This window comes from Ammodytes marinus, assembly GCF_949987685.1.
Source record: "Ammodytes marinus genome assembly, chromosome: 2".
Lineage (NCBI taxonomy): Eukaryota > Metazoa > Chordata > Actinopteri > Uranoscopiformes > Ammodytidae > Ammodytes > Ammodytes marinus.
The window spans coordinates 18,963,957-18,979,172 of record NC_137231.1 but is presented as its reverse complement, the minus strand read 5'-3'; the positions used below and the strand labels follow the sequence as shown (position 1 = coordinate 18,979,172).

General features: G+C 38.3%; 1 protein-coding gene across 1 annotated transcript; it reads left to right on the top strand.

Moving 5' to 3' along the window:
- Positions 1-4,353: 4,353 nt before the first annotated feature.
- Positions 4,354-14,857, top strand: LOC307256247 (uncharacterized protein; the record flags this gene model as incomplete). Its single annotated transcript, XM_080035153.1, has 14 exons — positions 4,354-4,440; positions 4,567-4,779; positions 6,904-7,014; positions 7,315-7,454; positions 8,811-9,046; positions 9,157-9,320; positions 10,403-10,574; positions 10,869-11,210; positions 11,327-11,509; positions 11,980-12,119; positions 12,195-12,284; positions 13,893-14,111; positions 14,450-14,552; positions 14,736-14,857. 14 exons carry the CDS (start codon positions 4,354-4,356, stop codon positions 14,855-14,857), a joined length of 2,322 nt encoding a protein of 773 aa, XP_079891279.1.
- Positions 14,858-15,216: the final 359 nt, after the last annotated feature.

Below are 15,216 nucleotides of genomic sequence, written 5' to 3'. Positions count from 1 at the left end.
AATGAGCATGCACAGGAAGACGAGGACTACAAGAGCGACATAAAAGAGCACACAGTGGAGATATATTAGATTACTACTAGACACACACATAAACAGTTTCAGGGTTGTGCAACTTTGACTACAGAAGTTCAAGTTGTAGGACTGCTGCAGTTTTAAAAATAGACAACTTCCTATAAAGATATAAAGATGCTCACCAGTACTGCAATTCATGACGGCAGCAGACTTTGGACTCTTACAGACTCTTGGATGTGACACTTTCTCTGAACCATCTTCCAAGGATCACTTTTATTAAGACTCCTCAGATAAAGATCGAAATCATACTTTCCACTATGATTCTAATACAGTTGTCATACATGTTCAGGATCAGTTTTACATCCTGGGATTTCCCTCTTATCTCTGGCTAAGAAAAACCTACACACCAGCCTACACTCTGATTAAATCTTTAAAACTGTGTTTCATTAAAGGGATTTCCTTAACCCCATCGTTGGTGATTTTAAATGTATGATATCTGTGTATTTAAGGAAAGTAAATGTATTAATAATTATATAAAACAGTGATTCTTGAGAACCCGGACAAAAGGCCGTCTTCCATATGTAACTGCTGTTGTGTTTAAAACTAAAAATATTTAAAATTGTAGATGTTATTAGGGATTAAGAATATAATGTCTGGAGCATAATTATCCCTTAAAATGTAATTTTATCATTATTACATCAAATATATGACACTTGTTATCTTCTCACGACATCCAAAACAGTGTCTCCACAGAGAAGGTTTCAATCTTTTATATGCAATAAAACCTATTAAAATGTACTTTAATAATTAAAACGTGCTTTTTCATCAAAAGCAACACAAATAATCTCTCATATCAATAAAAACAGTTTTTCTACAACACATTCATGTTTTATAAGGTTTCTAAGTGGTGGGACCACTTTACTGTAAGTCAACACCGTCAGACATTTCATTATGTAAATGTAATAACATCAGGCGAAATAAGGAGCAGCTTGTCAAATTCTACCTATGCAGAGTGCATTAGAGTCAGAGTGCATTAGAGTCAGACAATTTGTGAAGAAGTTATTTGAAATTTTTTGATCATTTTGTTTTCCTGAAGTAGTTCATACTGGCACCTAACATCAACAGAAAAAACAAATGGCTACTAGATAAATTCCATTTGTTATGTTAAAGAAACGTTAAATATGTCAACACCGTCAGACAGGAAATCTGACGGAGTTGACATCTGACGGTGGTGATAGGCCAATGACGGTAAATAAAACAAAAGCTGGGAGGTTGTTTCAAAGCTTAGCTCAGTAACTTAGTATATGTTGGATACATACTACATGTACTTTAATTTGTTGAAACATAGGGTTTGTATTTTTTCAACATTGCACCCTGTTTTGTCCCCCTTCTCAAGAATCACTGAAAAATGTAAATAGAAATGGCACGTCTTGCTATCTTCATAAGCACCACTTGTAGCTTTAAACCATTGTAGTTAGAACATTTCTGTATTGTGTGGACATCACTACAAACTACTTCACTGTTTGAAGGTCAGGACTTTTTTTTAGGTCAAGGTTATAAGGTTAGGGCGTGGGTGAGGGTTGAGTTTGGGCATCAAATTATGATGGTTAAGGTTAAGAGAACAAATTATGTCAATGAGGGACCTTTCAAGTATGAAAAGACAAACAGTGTGCGTGGGGGATCTTTCATTTTTATTCTCCAAGTTTCCTGCCAAATAATGGTTGACAGGTGCACTGTGATAAACTCATGATACTGTATGAACATGAAGATGAACTCTTAAATAGCTTCTTGCAGTGAAATCAAAAATTGAATAATTGTTTTTAAATATGAGTGGTTTGAATTTAATACTTTATAATTTCCAATTTCTATTTAAAAATGCATATAGTCAGAAGGGAGCAGCACACGATTGACAGGCATAACACAATGAATAATGGCAACTGTAAATAAATATACTCAACAAATAAATACATAAATAGGTTGCATAAAGTGTTTTCAGGGAAGGTGTCATGTATTATTCCCCCTACGGACAGGAAGGGTTTATGCCTGTGAAATCCTCCACCCATCGCCTTGCAAAGTAAATGATTCGGAGACCAAATACTTTCATACTGTAATGGTCTGTTGGGTCAAAACCTATGTTTTGACAGCTACTTGCAATGCTAGATGCCGCTTTGAACTGAACATGAAACGCTTCAATGTTGTCAATCACATCCTGAGGCTGCTGAGTGAGCTCGCTCATGATCATCGGCAGGCTGTTGATGAGGTAGTTGCTGATTGCACAGAGGGAAACCTGGATTTCTTCTTCAGTGATGTTTCCAACAGGATATGTTAATCCCTCAAGTGGCTGCAAACTTTTTGAACAGTAATTCATCGGTGGGTTTCCATTAAACACAAGTGTGACCTAGATATAAAAAGAGAGTCATTGTGATCGAGCACAGACTTAGAAGATGTCAGCAATCATAGCCTTTAAAAAGGGTGGTGAAAGGTCCCCTCCATCCATGGATTGTACCACTAAACGCATCTCAAATTAAATGGAATTTCAAAAATTATAAAAAAGTTGTGAAATAAGGAAATTTTTCATAGTAACTTTCAATGATTTGTATTTGTATACTTCATAAAAAATATCATGTGTTTACTTACGTAATTCTCTTCTGCCTTCTTAAGATTGCACAGAGGCAACTCCAAAGCCTCCATGTTCTCCTGAAGATTCCCTAATTCAACTGGTCGGGAGGCTAAAAAGGAGATGCACAGCATCCCAATGCAGGAAAGCAGGAGCGCTGCAATAAGTAATACACAAAAAATAGAATGTTGTCAACATAATATTATACTGAAAGAGAAGAATTTTAACCTTTGCATTCTCCATGCAGGAAGAGCCAGAAAGCCCCAGAGTATAATAGAATCTGCAGAAATATTGCTTAAAAGCTCAGCTTCAGATTTTAAGCAGCTTGACAATAATCAGGCAGTCACCACAGGGTAATGAACTGTAGGTAAAGTTGTCAAATCATAGTATTTGAGTTAATCCTAAACACACTTGTTGCAATACTCCAAAAATTCCATCATAAGTTTCAAGGTATATGTAAGTGTTGTTACATAGAGTGAATTTAAAAAAGTTTTTGCAACAAAAAACATCGACAACAAAAATAGCAGGCATAAACTACAGTATGTAATTTTCATTTTAAAACAGCTTACCTTTACAAAGAGGCATTGTGTAATGTTTTCTTTTTGTTAATGCCCCTAGACAGGCACACACTCTTTATATATATCGAAATAAGGGATTTTTTTGTTCCATACCATCATCAATAGATGACGCTATTGAAAACAAAATATCTTGTTCTAATCGTTACAATATTTCAATTGTAAGGCACCTTCCACCACAGTGGTTTAATGTGAGTCAATGCAAACTGCCACCAGTTTATCAAGGGCTTTGATGTTAATCAGTTGAATGGAATAAAGAACTGTCTACCGTTATACTTTACTTTGCTACATAATAGTAAACCCAGACAACCCTAAAAGAATAGGCATTTTAAAATTGTTCTTATGATGCCATTAAAGCATTAGTAGGCTAAGTAAGTAATCACCAAGTTCCATTTGTCTAATACTCTGATCAATGACTAAATACCCCCAAAACTAATTATATTGTCATCAGCTACAGTTGTTCTGTGTGTTGTGTGCTTATCAGCTAAACTAAGATGGTGAACATGGCACAAATGATCTTATTTTTGCCTAATTATCAGGATGCCAACATTGTCATCATAGTAAGCATTTTGATGTTAGCATTTAGCTCAAAGTGACTAAATATGTCCCTACAGAGTGCACAGCATGATCTAAATAGGTTTGGTTTTCATTAGCTTTTCTGTTTTACAGAAGCCTATGAGTATGAGGGTTGTTGAATAGTTTTAGTCAGGTTAAGGGTGAAAACATGGTGTTTCTCGGGGAAATGTAGTAATATGTATATCCCAGCAAAGTTTGAAGAAAAATGTCTGCATGCAGGTTCAAAAAATTGTCAGTACCAGGAAGAGAGGTGAGTATGAAAACTTGCCACTTAAAGGGGTGTAAATTTAGACCATGTTTAACAGCAGCACTATACTTTTGCAGTAAAACACAGGAGAGTTAAACTGGCTGAGCATAAACACATTTATTCAAGTTTCACCTGCTTCACCTTCACAGAAACTGAAGTCCTGACTTCATGCAGTGATCCCCAGTCACAGCTGTTGCCAGGCAACCATCAACAAGTTGTAAGAAAACACCTGGGGCCTCTTCCCTAAAGGACTGACCAAAGACAAGTACTGACCACACATTACATATTATGTTAGATACTGTGTTTCTGTTCTAGCTTTGACAGGCATGAGCTCGAACGCACTCTCTGCTGTGTTAGAGAAGCTGATTCAACACCTGTGTCTGAATGACTTTCCATGTGGATATGGCAGCTGGGTGAGTTTTTCTTCTATGGGGAATTGGTTGCAATGCTTTCTATATGATATTTAAAAATGCATCATGTCTATTGAGGTTGCTAAAGCAATCAAAAGATATGAGCAAACACAATTATAATTTTCGCAGAGAAAGACCAAAGACAGTACAGAGGGAGCAGAGGTAGAGGAGATGGACACCCTCCTGAACCTGCTGAGCTGCCCTCACTCTCCATGGCACCATAATGATTCATGGAGCCCTCAAGCTCTGGCCCTGAGACAGCTGGCTGTACTCACACCTGAACGCATGCAAACTGGCTTCATCTACCAGTACTTTACAACTCTGCGCATTGTGGACAAGGATGTGAGTGTATTGAATTTTATGAAATATATTCTCACCTGCCTCTCAACAGGATTAAATAGGCCTAGAACTAGTATAGTAGAACATATACAATACCCATTGTTGAAAGAAAAAAAACACATAGGGGAGAACGGGGTAATCTGAGCCACTTTTTACATTTGCTCCCCTCTAAGCGAGCTAAAATGATTTATCACTCAAATGTACACATTTCCCATTAATGCAGGATGTTTCCTAGAAATGGGCATTAGCAGATTTTTTTCAAGACAAAGAGCAATGAAAATATGATTGTTTTAAAAAAAGTTGTCATGTGGCTCACTTTACCCCAGCTGTGGGGTAAACTGATCCACTTACTTTTTCCACTCTGAAACTGCCATAACAACACATATTGTAACAGTAAGAATCCTGAAAGCTAGCCACACATTCCAGAACTAACTAATGTCGGACTAGTAAAAGAATGATGGGGTTTGGTCAATTAAGCAAAGCAAATTTGTTAAACACTTGAAAGTAACTCTGAACAAAATCAAATACAACATATTATAATTCAAAAGGTTTTGATAAGATTCAAATGAAAGATAGAACCAGTTAGATTAGAACACAGTCTGTGGGTTAGAACACAGGACCCTTAGAGCCAGCTAGTGTCTGGGGGTCAAAGCATAGGAAAATCAGAACCAGCGAGAACAGCCTGGGACTCAGAACACAGGAGAAGACCCAACTGGATTATAACATCAGCCTGTCATACTCTACAACTAGGCCTACTCTACATTCCAGCCCTGAAGGTTACAGGGAAAGATGAGAAGGTGCTCTTTCCGTGTGGTTGCCCCAGGTCGTCTTCCTGGTGTATTTCCTTGGCATGATGGCTTTTCTACAATGTGTATGACATTAAAATAAAACACATGTCATGTAATATTACATTAAAATATGTTTAAGACTAAACTTAACTTGTGCCTCATGGTGGGGGAAAGTGAGACAGTGGCTCACTTTCCCCCACAGCATTTGGCTCACTTTCCCCCACCACCACAATTTAAAAAGAAAACTACCTCTCTTAGCATTTCAGGCTAATCCTCAGTTATAAGCATCACATGGTTTCATATGTTGGTAGTTCATCAACACGTATTATAGAAGTTTTTCTATGTGAATACATTTGCTTTGGCACAACAGTTCATTAAGTTGACAGCAAGAAAATTTACTTTTAAATGCAAAATACCTATTTTGGTGAAAAAAACATGCTTACCACAGCACCATGAGGTCCTCTCTTTCAGGGCCATAGGGAAACGAGAGGGGCTTGAAAACACATATCTCACATGACCACAAATGTTTTCCGGTGGCTCACATTACCCGATGCCTCAGATTCCCCCGTTCTCCCCTAACACTTTAAAATACAATCCGAACCATGATTTGGTATAAAGTATAATGGCAAGGCTTTTCTCTAATTAATAGCTTTTGAGAGGAGCAGGAAAACATCTATGAAATGTTGTTTGTATGTGCCAAAATATTTGAGACCAAATATTTGCTCCACTTACTGACTGAAATCAGAATCACTTTATTTACACAAAGTACAACGAAGGAGAAGTAAAAGCTCTCAAATTAAGTGCAATTTGTATGAAAAAAAAATAAGAATCGTAAATGAACTGTGGGAATTGATTAAACAATAAAATACTACTAACATTAGAGAAACATGCACAGACTGGTGTCCTGTTACCCTGGTGCATGCTGAGAGGCATTCAGTACACACTCCTGGGACTAGTACAATATGGTATTTGTTATAATCCCCAAAAATATGTTACATATTTATATATAGCCTAAATTATATATAATTTAACCCCAGAAATCTGCTTTAGAATTCCCCAAAAAACTTTTTTTATAATCCTTAAGTTAGTTAGAGTTAGCCCCAAATCTTAAAGTCTGTTATATCACCCCCAAAAGTAGTAGAATATTTATTTTAAATCGCATTTTCAATTCATATGCGGGTTCTGGTGGCTGAGGGGCTCTAATCAACCATTCAGGTCTGTAATGCCTTGTGATAACTTTGCACGCCACCTTGTTCAAAAAATTAAAAAAACAAAGTCAATACATGCTTCATAAAAAGTTAAACATGTACAATTGTTTATTGGTCTGTGTTGTGTTCAGGTATCAGTCATCGACGATGGTCTGTTAAAGTTTTTAAAGCTGGAGGAATTAGTGCTGAGTGCCAACAGAGTCTCAGAAGTCCCTGCTGAAAATCTTCCTCGTACTTTGAAGGTGAGTCACAGACCTGCAACAGCTTCCTCTGAAGTGTATCTTGAGATTAAGTTTCATTTTACCAGTATCCCCCACAGAAGTTTGTCATTAAAGAGTGATTGGCCATTTAATCATAATGATTAGGAAAATTTTAACCTTTTTCTTGTTTTCATACAATCAAATATTTATGTGCCAATGGTTGAAGCATGAACATTAGTGCACCATAAGTGACAGGTTCAACTCATAGGTCAAAAGGTGTTCTAAAGATAAAGGTGTTGGGGACAGTGATGTATTGGTGATTAACTTGTACATTTTTCACAGATCTTGGAGCTACGTTCCAACCGGTTGCCATCTCTAAACAGTCTCACCAGCAGTCCACCTCCTCGCTTACAATACCTCGGCCTTGGCTCAAACAGTCTTGGTGCCTGTGAAAACATCTCTCATCTTACAGGAAAACACTGGTTAGTCCACACACACACACGCAAGCATGCACACACACACACACACACACACACACACACACACACACACACACACACACACACACACACACACACACACACACACACACACACAAACAAACACACACACACACACACACACACACACACACACACACACACACACACACACACACACACACACACACACACACACACACACACACACACACACACACACACACACACACACACACACAGTCAGACTTACACACAGGAAGTCTGTGATTCATTCATTCTGATTAATTTACGTGTGACCGATTTCACACATACAGATTTGATGGCCATCTGTCTGCTTTTGCATGGTGACACCTGCAGAGGCAGCACTATGGGTTTTCCTGAGAAAAAGATTGAGTGTATGATGTCACAAGCTGACTGCAGTTGACGCTGTTTGGAAAATAAACTTTAATCCAACCTAAAGGGACCACATTTTCAGAATTGTGTTGCAGTGGGACCAAGGGGTTCATGTATGACTCATAGTAAACACTCTGGTAATATCAGTTAACTAAATTAATCATGTTAGTAAGCCACAGGGAGGACTTCATTTTTTAACCTTTGCTTCTATATAATTGACTAGAAAATGCGTGTGAAAGCTGGAAACGCTGACCGAAAAACTGTAAAGCTGAGTATGAAGACATGAAAAAGTTTGAAAGGGTCTCATTAGTATGAAAGGAGCTGACAAGTTGAATAGAAGTTTGAATACAATTTCTTGTGGAAATTATGAGACAAAAACCTGTGAAATATTCATTTAATAGACACAGAGCTAAACTACATTGATGGCTTGCATTTATATGAATAAGCTAAAGGAGTAGTAGGAAGATAAAAGTAAGAAATAGTCTAATGCTCCAGCCTTCACACTAATTAAAGAGAATTTAAATGTATAGAAACATTTCACTGGGTTTAACAGTACTACTTACATTAAAAAGTACCTCACATCCTATGAAAATCGTTAGAAAAAAAGGAGATCCCGCACTCTGCTCTTGCTCAGCATCGCCATTTATTTAGAACTAACGTTTCAGTCCAGCTCAACCTTTCTTCAAGAGTTTATTTACAAAGCATTTTAACAGAAAACCTGCATTACCAACTGGTGCTGTGTTTGAAACAGATTAGAATTTAGAGAGCAGGTGGTCAAATAAAATGAACTATGGGAAATGTAGGATCAGCATTTTTGGAGATTGACTCATATTAGGGGAGGAAAAATCCGGATATGCTGGTCTGTTGCTTAAATTTTAGCCATCAAAGAAAAAGTGTCTCTTATTAGTCCCCTTATTTATGGGCATGTAAAACTGAATGTCTGGGGTGTGTCTGGGGTCTCAGGCCACAGCTGGTGTGTCTGGACCTGAGTGACTGTGAGTTTCTGGACCAGCAGGCCCTGCTGAAGGCCTTGAGCACACTCCCCTCCCTCAGGACGCTGGTGCTAGAAGGAAACCCCTTCACTCTTGCATCCTGCTACCCAGGCTTCACTGTGGACAGTCTCCCACTGCTCTGTTGCCTGGACACCGCATGGATCCTGCCTGAGGAAAGACATTCTTTCAGGGGCTTGGCCAAGATGAGTGGTGAGACGTAGGCTCTTGTTTTACTTTCCTAAATTAGCAGCTATGTCATTTTATTCATATCAACAGCATGGTTAAAGTTTGTAATATGAGGATTTTCTTTTGTACAGATCTGAAACTGGACCGGGCATCAGCCACAGTGAGCGTAGGCAGGATAAAGGGAATCCCAGACCCATTGCTGAGTGTGGATGAAAACTCACCTGACTTCCCTGTTGTCACCTACAGCTATTTAATCACATACGAGTTCCTTAGTAATCAAAAACCTGTTAATATGGTGACGTATGCTTCCTTAAGTTTTTCTTTTTATGTCTCTGTAAGTTTGAAACTCTCTATAGTTTCACATTTTCTTACAATTTATTCTAACATCTGATGATCACAGGTTTTCCAGTTTTGTTTTGTAAATGACAATAATAATTTAAGATAAATAATTCCATGAAAGACAGACTTGCTCTAATTATTCCTCTGCAATGAGATCCCTTCCAGTAATCCCTTCCAGTAATTCCAATGGAAGAGATGAGGGGGGGGGGAATCTACAGTCATCTTTGTTTGGGAAAATACATGCTTAAAGGCCTACTTCACCGGTTTGAATATGAAGGTGTATTGAATTCTGAGATCCTATGTAGTATAAATGTGCGAAAATTTTTTAAATCGGTTCATCCTAGCCTGAGAAAAGGCAGAAAGAGTGTTTTTTTTAACCCTATATTTCTCTTTCTCGTGCCATCACAGAAAGAGAAATATAGGGTTAAAAAAAACGTACTTTGTAAATATTACTGTGATGTCTTTTACTGTGACATCACAGTAATATTTACAAAGTACGTTTTTTTTAACCCTATATTTCTCTTTCTGTGATGACACGAGAAAGAGAAATATAGGGTTAAAAAAAACACTTCTTCTGCCTTTTCTCAGGCTAGGATGAACCGATTTTTATTTTTTTTGCACATTTATACTACATAGGATCTCAGAATTCAATACACCTTCATATTCAAACCGGTGAAGTAGGCCTTTAAGCTAAACCTATTCATCTCAGTTCAAAGAGATGGTTCAAATTTAAATATTTAAATATACATTTTCAGTGTGAGACACAAAAACCTTGTTGAATGCAATCTGCTTAATTAAGAAAAAAAATTCACCAAACTGGACCAATCAGAACAGGGCTGCCTGATAGTTCCTCATGGAACAAAGTAATTCTGTATGAAAATGTCTACAATTAAAGAATAGAAAAAAATCCAAAAATAGATAATAAACAAATATGAAGATTTGTAAAACTGCATAGAAATAAACACATATTCACTATTTCCACTCTCCCTCTGCTTTTTTCATGTTTTCTTGTTTTTGTGTGTGTGTTGATGTTCACAGAATCTAGACACTAAGTCTAATTTTGACAGCGAGGCCACAGCTCCGGTGACAAAGGTTGGCTCCTCTGATGCTGACCTGCAATCAAACATAAACTGTGAAAAAGAAAAATCCAAACCAGACACACGCAACTCGAAGGTGTACAACGAGGAACCCTGCCATGATTTTGCAAATGGTAATAACAGTGAGTAACTTTGACTTGCCTTCAAGAGTTTGCAAATAGTACCAGTTTGATGTATGGATTGATTTAATTTAGTAATACATTCTATATAATTCTGACAAACTTTTTCTTATCAGTTTCTGTGGAAGTCAGACAACTTCCTTCAGAGAAACGTACAGTCAGTGGAAAACACATCTTGAAGCTGGCATGAATCAGGCATTATGTGTCTAACAGTTTCCTTGACTTATCACTTAATCACTTAACGCCAATTAATTTCACTCAACAACTGCAAATCCCCCACCTCCCCAGTCACTCATGGTGCTCCCCATGGCTCTGTACTTGGTCCCCTACTTTTCATCATCTACATCCTCCCACTCGGTCCAATCCCCCGCCAACATGGCCTCCATTTTCACTGTTACGCTGATGACACTCAGATCTACCTCTCCACCAACACCATCTCTGCAGCCACCCATTGCACCCTCACCACCTGCCTCACTGATGTCGAAACTTGGATGCAACACCTCAGACTAAATTGCAATAAATCAGAAATCCTCATCATTGGCCCAAACTCCCTCACCCGCTCCACCCAGGACTTCTCACTTAATATTGATGGTTCCATTGTCACCCCCTCTACTCACATCCGCAACCTAGGTATCATCCTTGACCCCACCCTCTCATTCCTCCCCCATGTAAACCACATTACAAAAACAGCCTTCTTCCACCTCAGGAACATCACTCGTCTCCGTCCCTCCCTATCACTCTCGCAGCCCGTATGCTCACATCCACCCGCCGCTCAGACCACACCCCTGTCCTCCAAGACCTCCACTGGCTTCCCGTCAAATACCGGATTGATTTCAAAATATTGCTCATCACCTTCAAAGCCCTCAACAACCTGGACCCCCCTACCTCTCGGACCTTCTCCACCGCCATACCCCTACCCGCTGTCTCAGGTCCTCCGATGCCAACCTCCGGTCCTGGGGAGACAGAGCCTTTGCTGCAGCCGCCCCGCCCTCTGGAATGCCCTCCCCAACGACATCCGCAATACCAACACTCTTTCATCCTTCAAAACAGCCCTAAAAACCTTTTCACCCTTGCTTTTAACCTTTAAACGTTACGTTTTGTTTGTTTGTTTTGTTTAGCTTTTGTGAAGCGTCTTTGAGCACTGGGAAAAGCGCTATATAAATTTGATCTATTATTATTATTATTATTATAATTATAATTATAATTATAATTATTATTATTATTATTATTATTAATAATAATAATAATCTTTGAGTTGTTTGTGTATATTCTACTTATTGACTATGTTATGTTAATGTCTCATCACTTCAACAAAAGCCTGTCCTGTCAACGTGTTTCACTAAATGCAGGATCCACTGTTTTCCAAAGTTTCCCTTGTGTATTTTTTTCCTTTCTGCAGTGTCAAGACACAGCACATCAAAGCTGCCATGGTCAGACTCCATGGACTTCAGTGACACACAAACATTTGTTGTTACTGATCTGGCAGGGTTAATGAGATTCCTCAATCAAGGACTTCTTCTGATGATAGAAGAAGAAAAGGTACACAAAAAAAGGTTTTGAAGGGATACATTTGAAAATGAAAATGTGTTCATATTCTGGCATTTGACATTTTAGGTCCTGTCATGGCCTGCAGTGTCCGAAGACGTCCTGGTGGCAAAACCCAGCGCAGCTGCAAAAGAGAAGAAAGGCGGGAAAGGGAAAGAAGTGAGTTCCCCATTCAATTTGCTTTGTATTAAAATGTCTAATGCCCTTTGCAATAGTCAGCTGGTGGCCAAGAAAACAAAGACTAAGGAGTTAACATATCTGTTGAGTAGACTTTTTGGTATATTCTGTATTGTTTGATGTTACTGAAAATCTGAGTCTGTTTCGATGGCAACTGATGTGCCGAAACAAACATGAGAAGCAATTGAGAAAGCTGAGTGTCCAAAAGATGTCTTTCTGAACTGCTGTGTCCTACCAGCATTGTCACTGCATGGGAATGTCAGGCATCCTATCAGAGGTGTGTGTGGTGGGGAGGCTTATGCCTTCAAACATAAGACATGCACCAGAATAAAATAAGAAATTATCAAAGCTATCAAAACATATTTGTTGAGGATGTTACAGTGATGGTAATCCCTTGACTTTTTGTCTAGCACTTTTAAGATCTGCTTAAAGAGTTGATACACAGGCTTTAGTGTAGTCGTATCAAGTTGCCATGCAATAAGACAGATGAGGGAAAATTATAGCATGTACAAAAAGTTTCGCATCAGATAAAGACAGCTGGTGCCTGATGCTCTTGAAATCATTCAGATTAAAACAAACATTCTTGACGACCTGGCGAATACACTTTTTAAAGGACAGATTTTCATCGATTATAATACCTAAATATTTAAAATCACACATGTAATGACTTCACCATTGTAAATTATGATAGATCTAACAGACATATTCTTTCTAACTGTGAAATACATGCAAACTGTTTTTTTTACATTCAGTGTCAAGCATGATTCAACTAGCCAATCTGTTATCTTGGTCATTGCAGCATTCAGTTTTACTGCAGCAAGTTTCTTCTCTACCTAGTCTTAGGCTGATTAATAGGCAGAAGGTTGCAAGCTTGACTCCTGACACCAGTGGCTGAATGTAATCCAAGTATCTGCTGGGGACTCAAGAACATTTAAATAAGCATCTGGCAATTCCACTAAATGTAATGTTTATTTTTGTTCCAGGTAGTGCAGCCTGACTTTTTTTTTATACATATATATTTTGCACTGTTGGTATAATGTGGTGTTACTGTGTATATTATTTACTGTAATCTCAGCTACATTGAAAATGAGGGCTTGCTCTCAATGTTACCCCCAAGAACTATACAAAGGTTGATTGATATTCTCATATTCTGATATGAGTCAGCCCTCATTTACAATATAGTTAACATTTACATAAATTGTTACAACAAAATGACTATTTTATTCGCACCATGGTTTGTAAAGGTGCACTTTGCAAAGGACAACACTTCTGTCTCTATTTCATTGTTTCATTAACTACATCACTGGTGGTGCACATTAGAAGTTATGTTAAGATATCAAGGTTGAGATGGGAGTATAATATTAAAGAGTAATACCAATCTGTACAATAATTAACTTAAGGCTCCTTTATTTGAAATATGCTTTTTAGCATTTGATTTTCATTGTCATAAGACTTGATAGTCACATGTTATTTAACAGCGAGGATAGTTATAAATACAAACAGTCAACAGGTGAATCCAGAGATCTGTTTTCAGTTAAGGTGTGAAAAAGACTCAACATTATACATTTATGCATTTGGTATCTTCCTCAGTCTCCAGTCAAACCTGGGTCAACCAAAGACAAGTCTAAAGACAAAAAGAAGAAATGTCTAACAGAGCTGGTCCAGGACGCTCCTATCATGAGAATCCTTGGGTCTGTCCACGTCCCCCTTCATAGCCTGATAAAGAGAGGTCAAAAGGTTGATCTCCTGTGTGAGGTTGGTGCTCTGCACAAAGATTCTAAGATGGAGGCTACGCAAACACCTGAAAAGGCAAGTTTTTATACAGCCAGCTCCAGCTAGTATGAGTAAATCCCATTGAGACCGGAGATTATTTTGCAAGGGAGACCTGTTCCCAGTCATATGTTACCATTCACACACACATTCATATACCGGTAGCAGGCTAACTATCGCCATTCACACGAGGCAAGACAACCATGACTCAAGTGGTAGGGCGGGAATCGAAGTGCCAACCCTTTCATCATTGGCCGACCCGCTTTACCACCTCAGCCAGTCGCCCCCTGAGTGCCTTACACATTAACAGAAACAAGCACTGTCAAACTGATATGGGGACTAATTTAATCTGGAATATGTTTATCATTCATCTTTAGGATCTGGGAAAGAAAATCAAAGAGAACAAGAAGAAGGAGGACAAGGACTCAAAGCTGGGAGAATGCAGTGGCACTAAACAGAAGAATACAGCATCTACAAAAGGTTAATAAATCATCTGGATGATAGCATCAGATAACTTTTCCAACTATAAAACATTTTCAGGAACTGTTCAGCGTTCGATGTAAAGGAAAAATGAAAAGAGCCGTGCTTTGATTTATCAGACGGTAAACCCTTCTTTTCAGTCGGCTTAAAGATCTGAATCCTGTTTGATGTTTTCCTCTGCAGGCGAAGAAAACTCTGGGTCTGTCCGAGTGGAACCAGTGACTGTGGAGCTGAGTGTGGAGCTGGAAAAATGGCAGACTGCAACTGAGGCTCACCAACTTCTACTCCCACAACTAAAATCCTAAAGCAAAATGACTATTTTATCCTAAAACAAGAAAAGCTGCTAAGCCAGTCATTTATTTTCAGTTTGAGCTACTGAAAGTAGTACGCAAGTAATAGGTGCATCTCAATGCACTGTAAAAATATGTTCCCTGCTTTTGGCTGCTTACACAAATCAACTTTAGCCAAAAAATCAGTATGAAGGAAATTTGTTTCCCCACGTCAAAGCTATTATGTTAACTGTACAAAACTAGAAGCATTGTCTAACTGATTGAGAACTTTAGTTTATACATTTAAATGGTTTTAATGTGTCTGAATTTGCTCATAAATAGGAAACACTGAAGTACATCCCCTGAAAAGCTACTGTTTGTCACCTCCGTTGCCC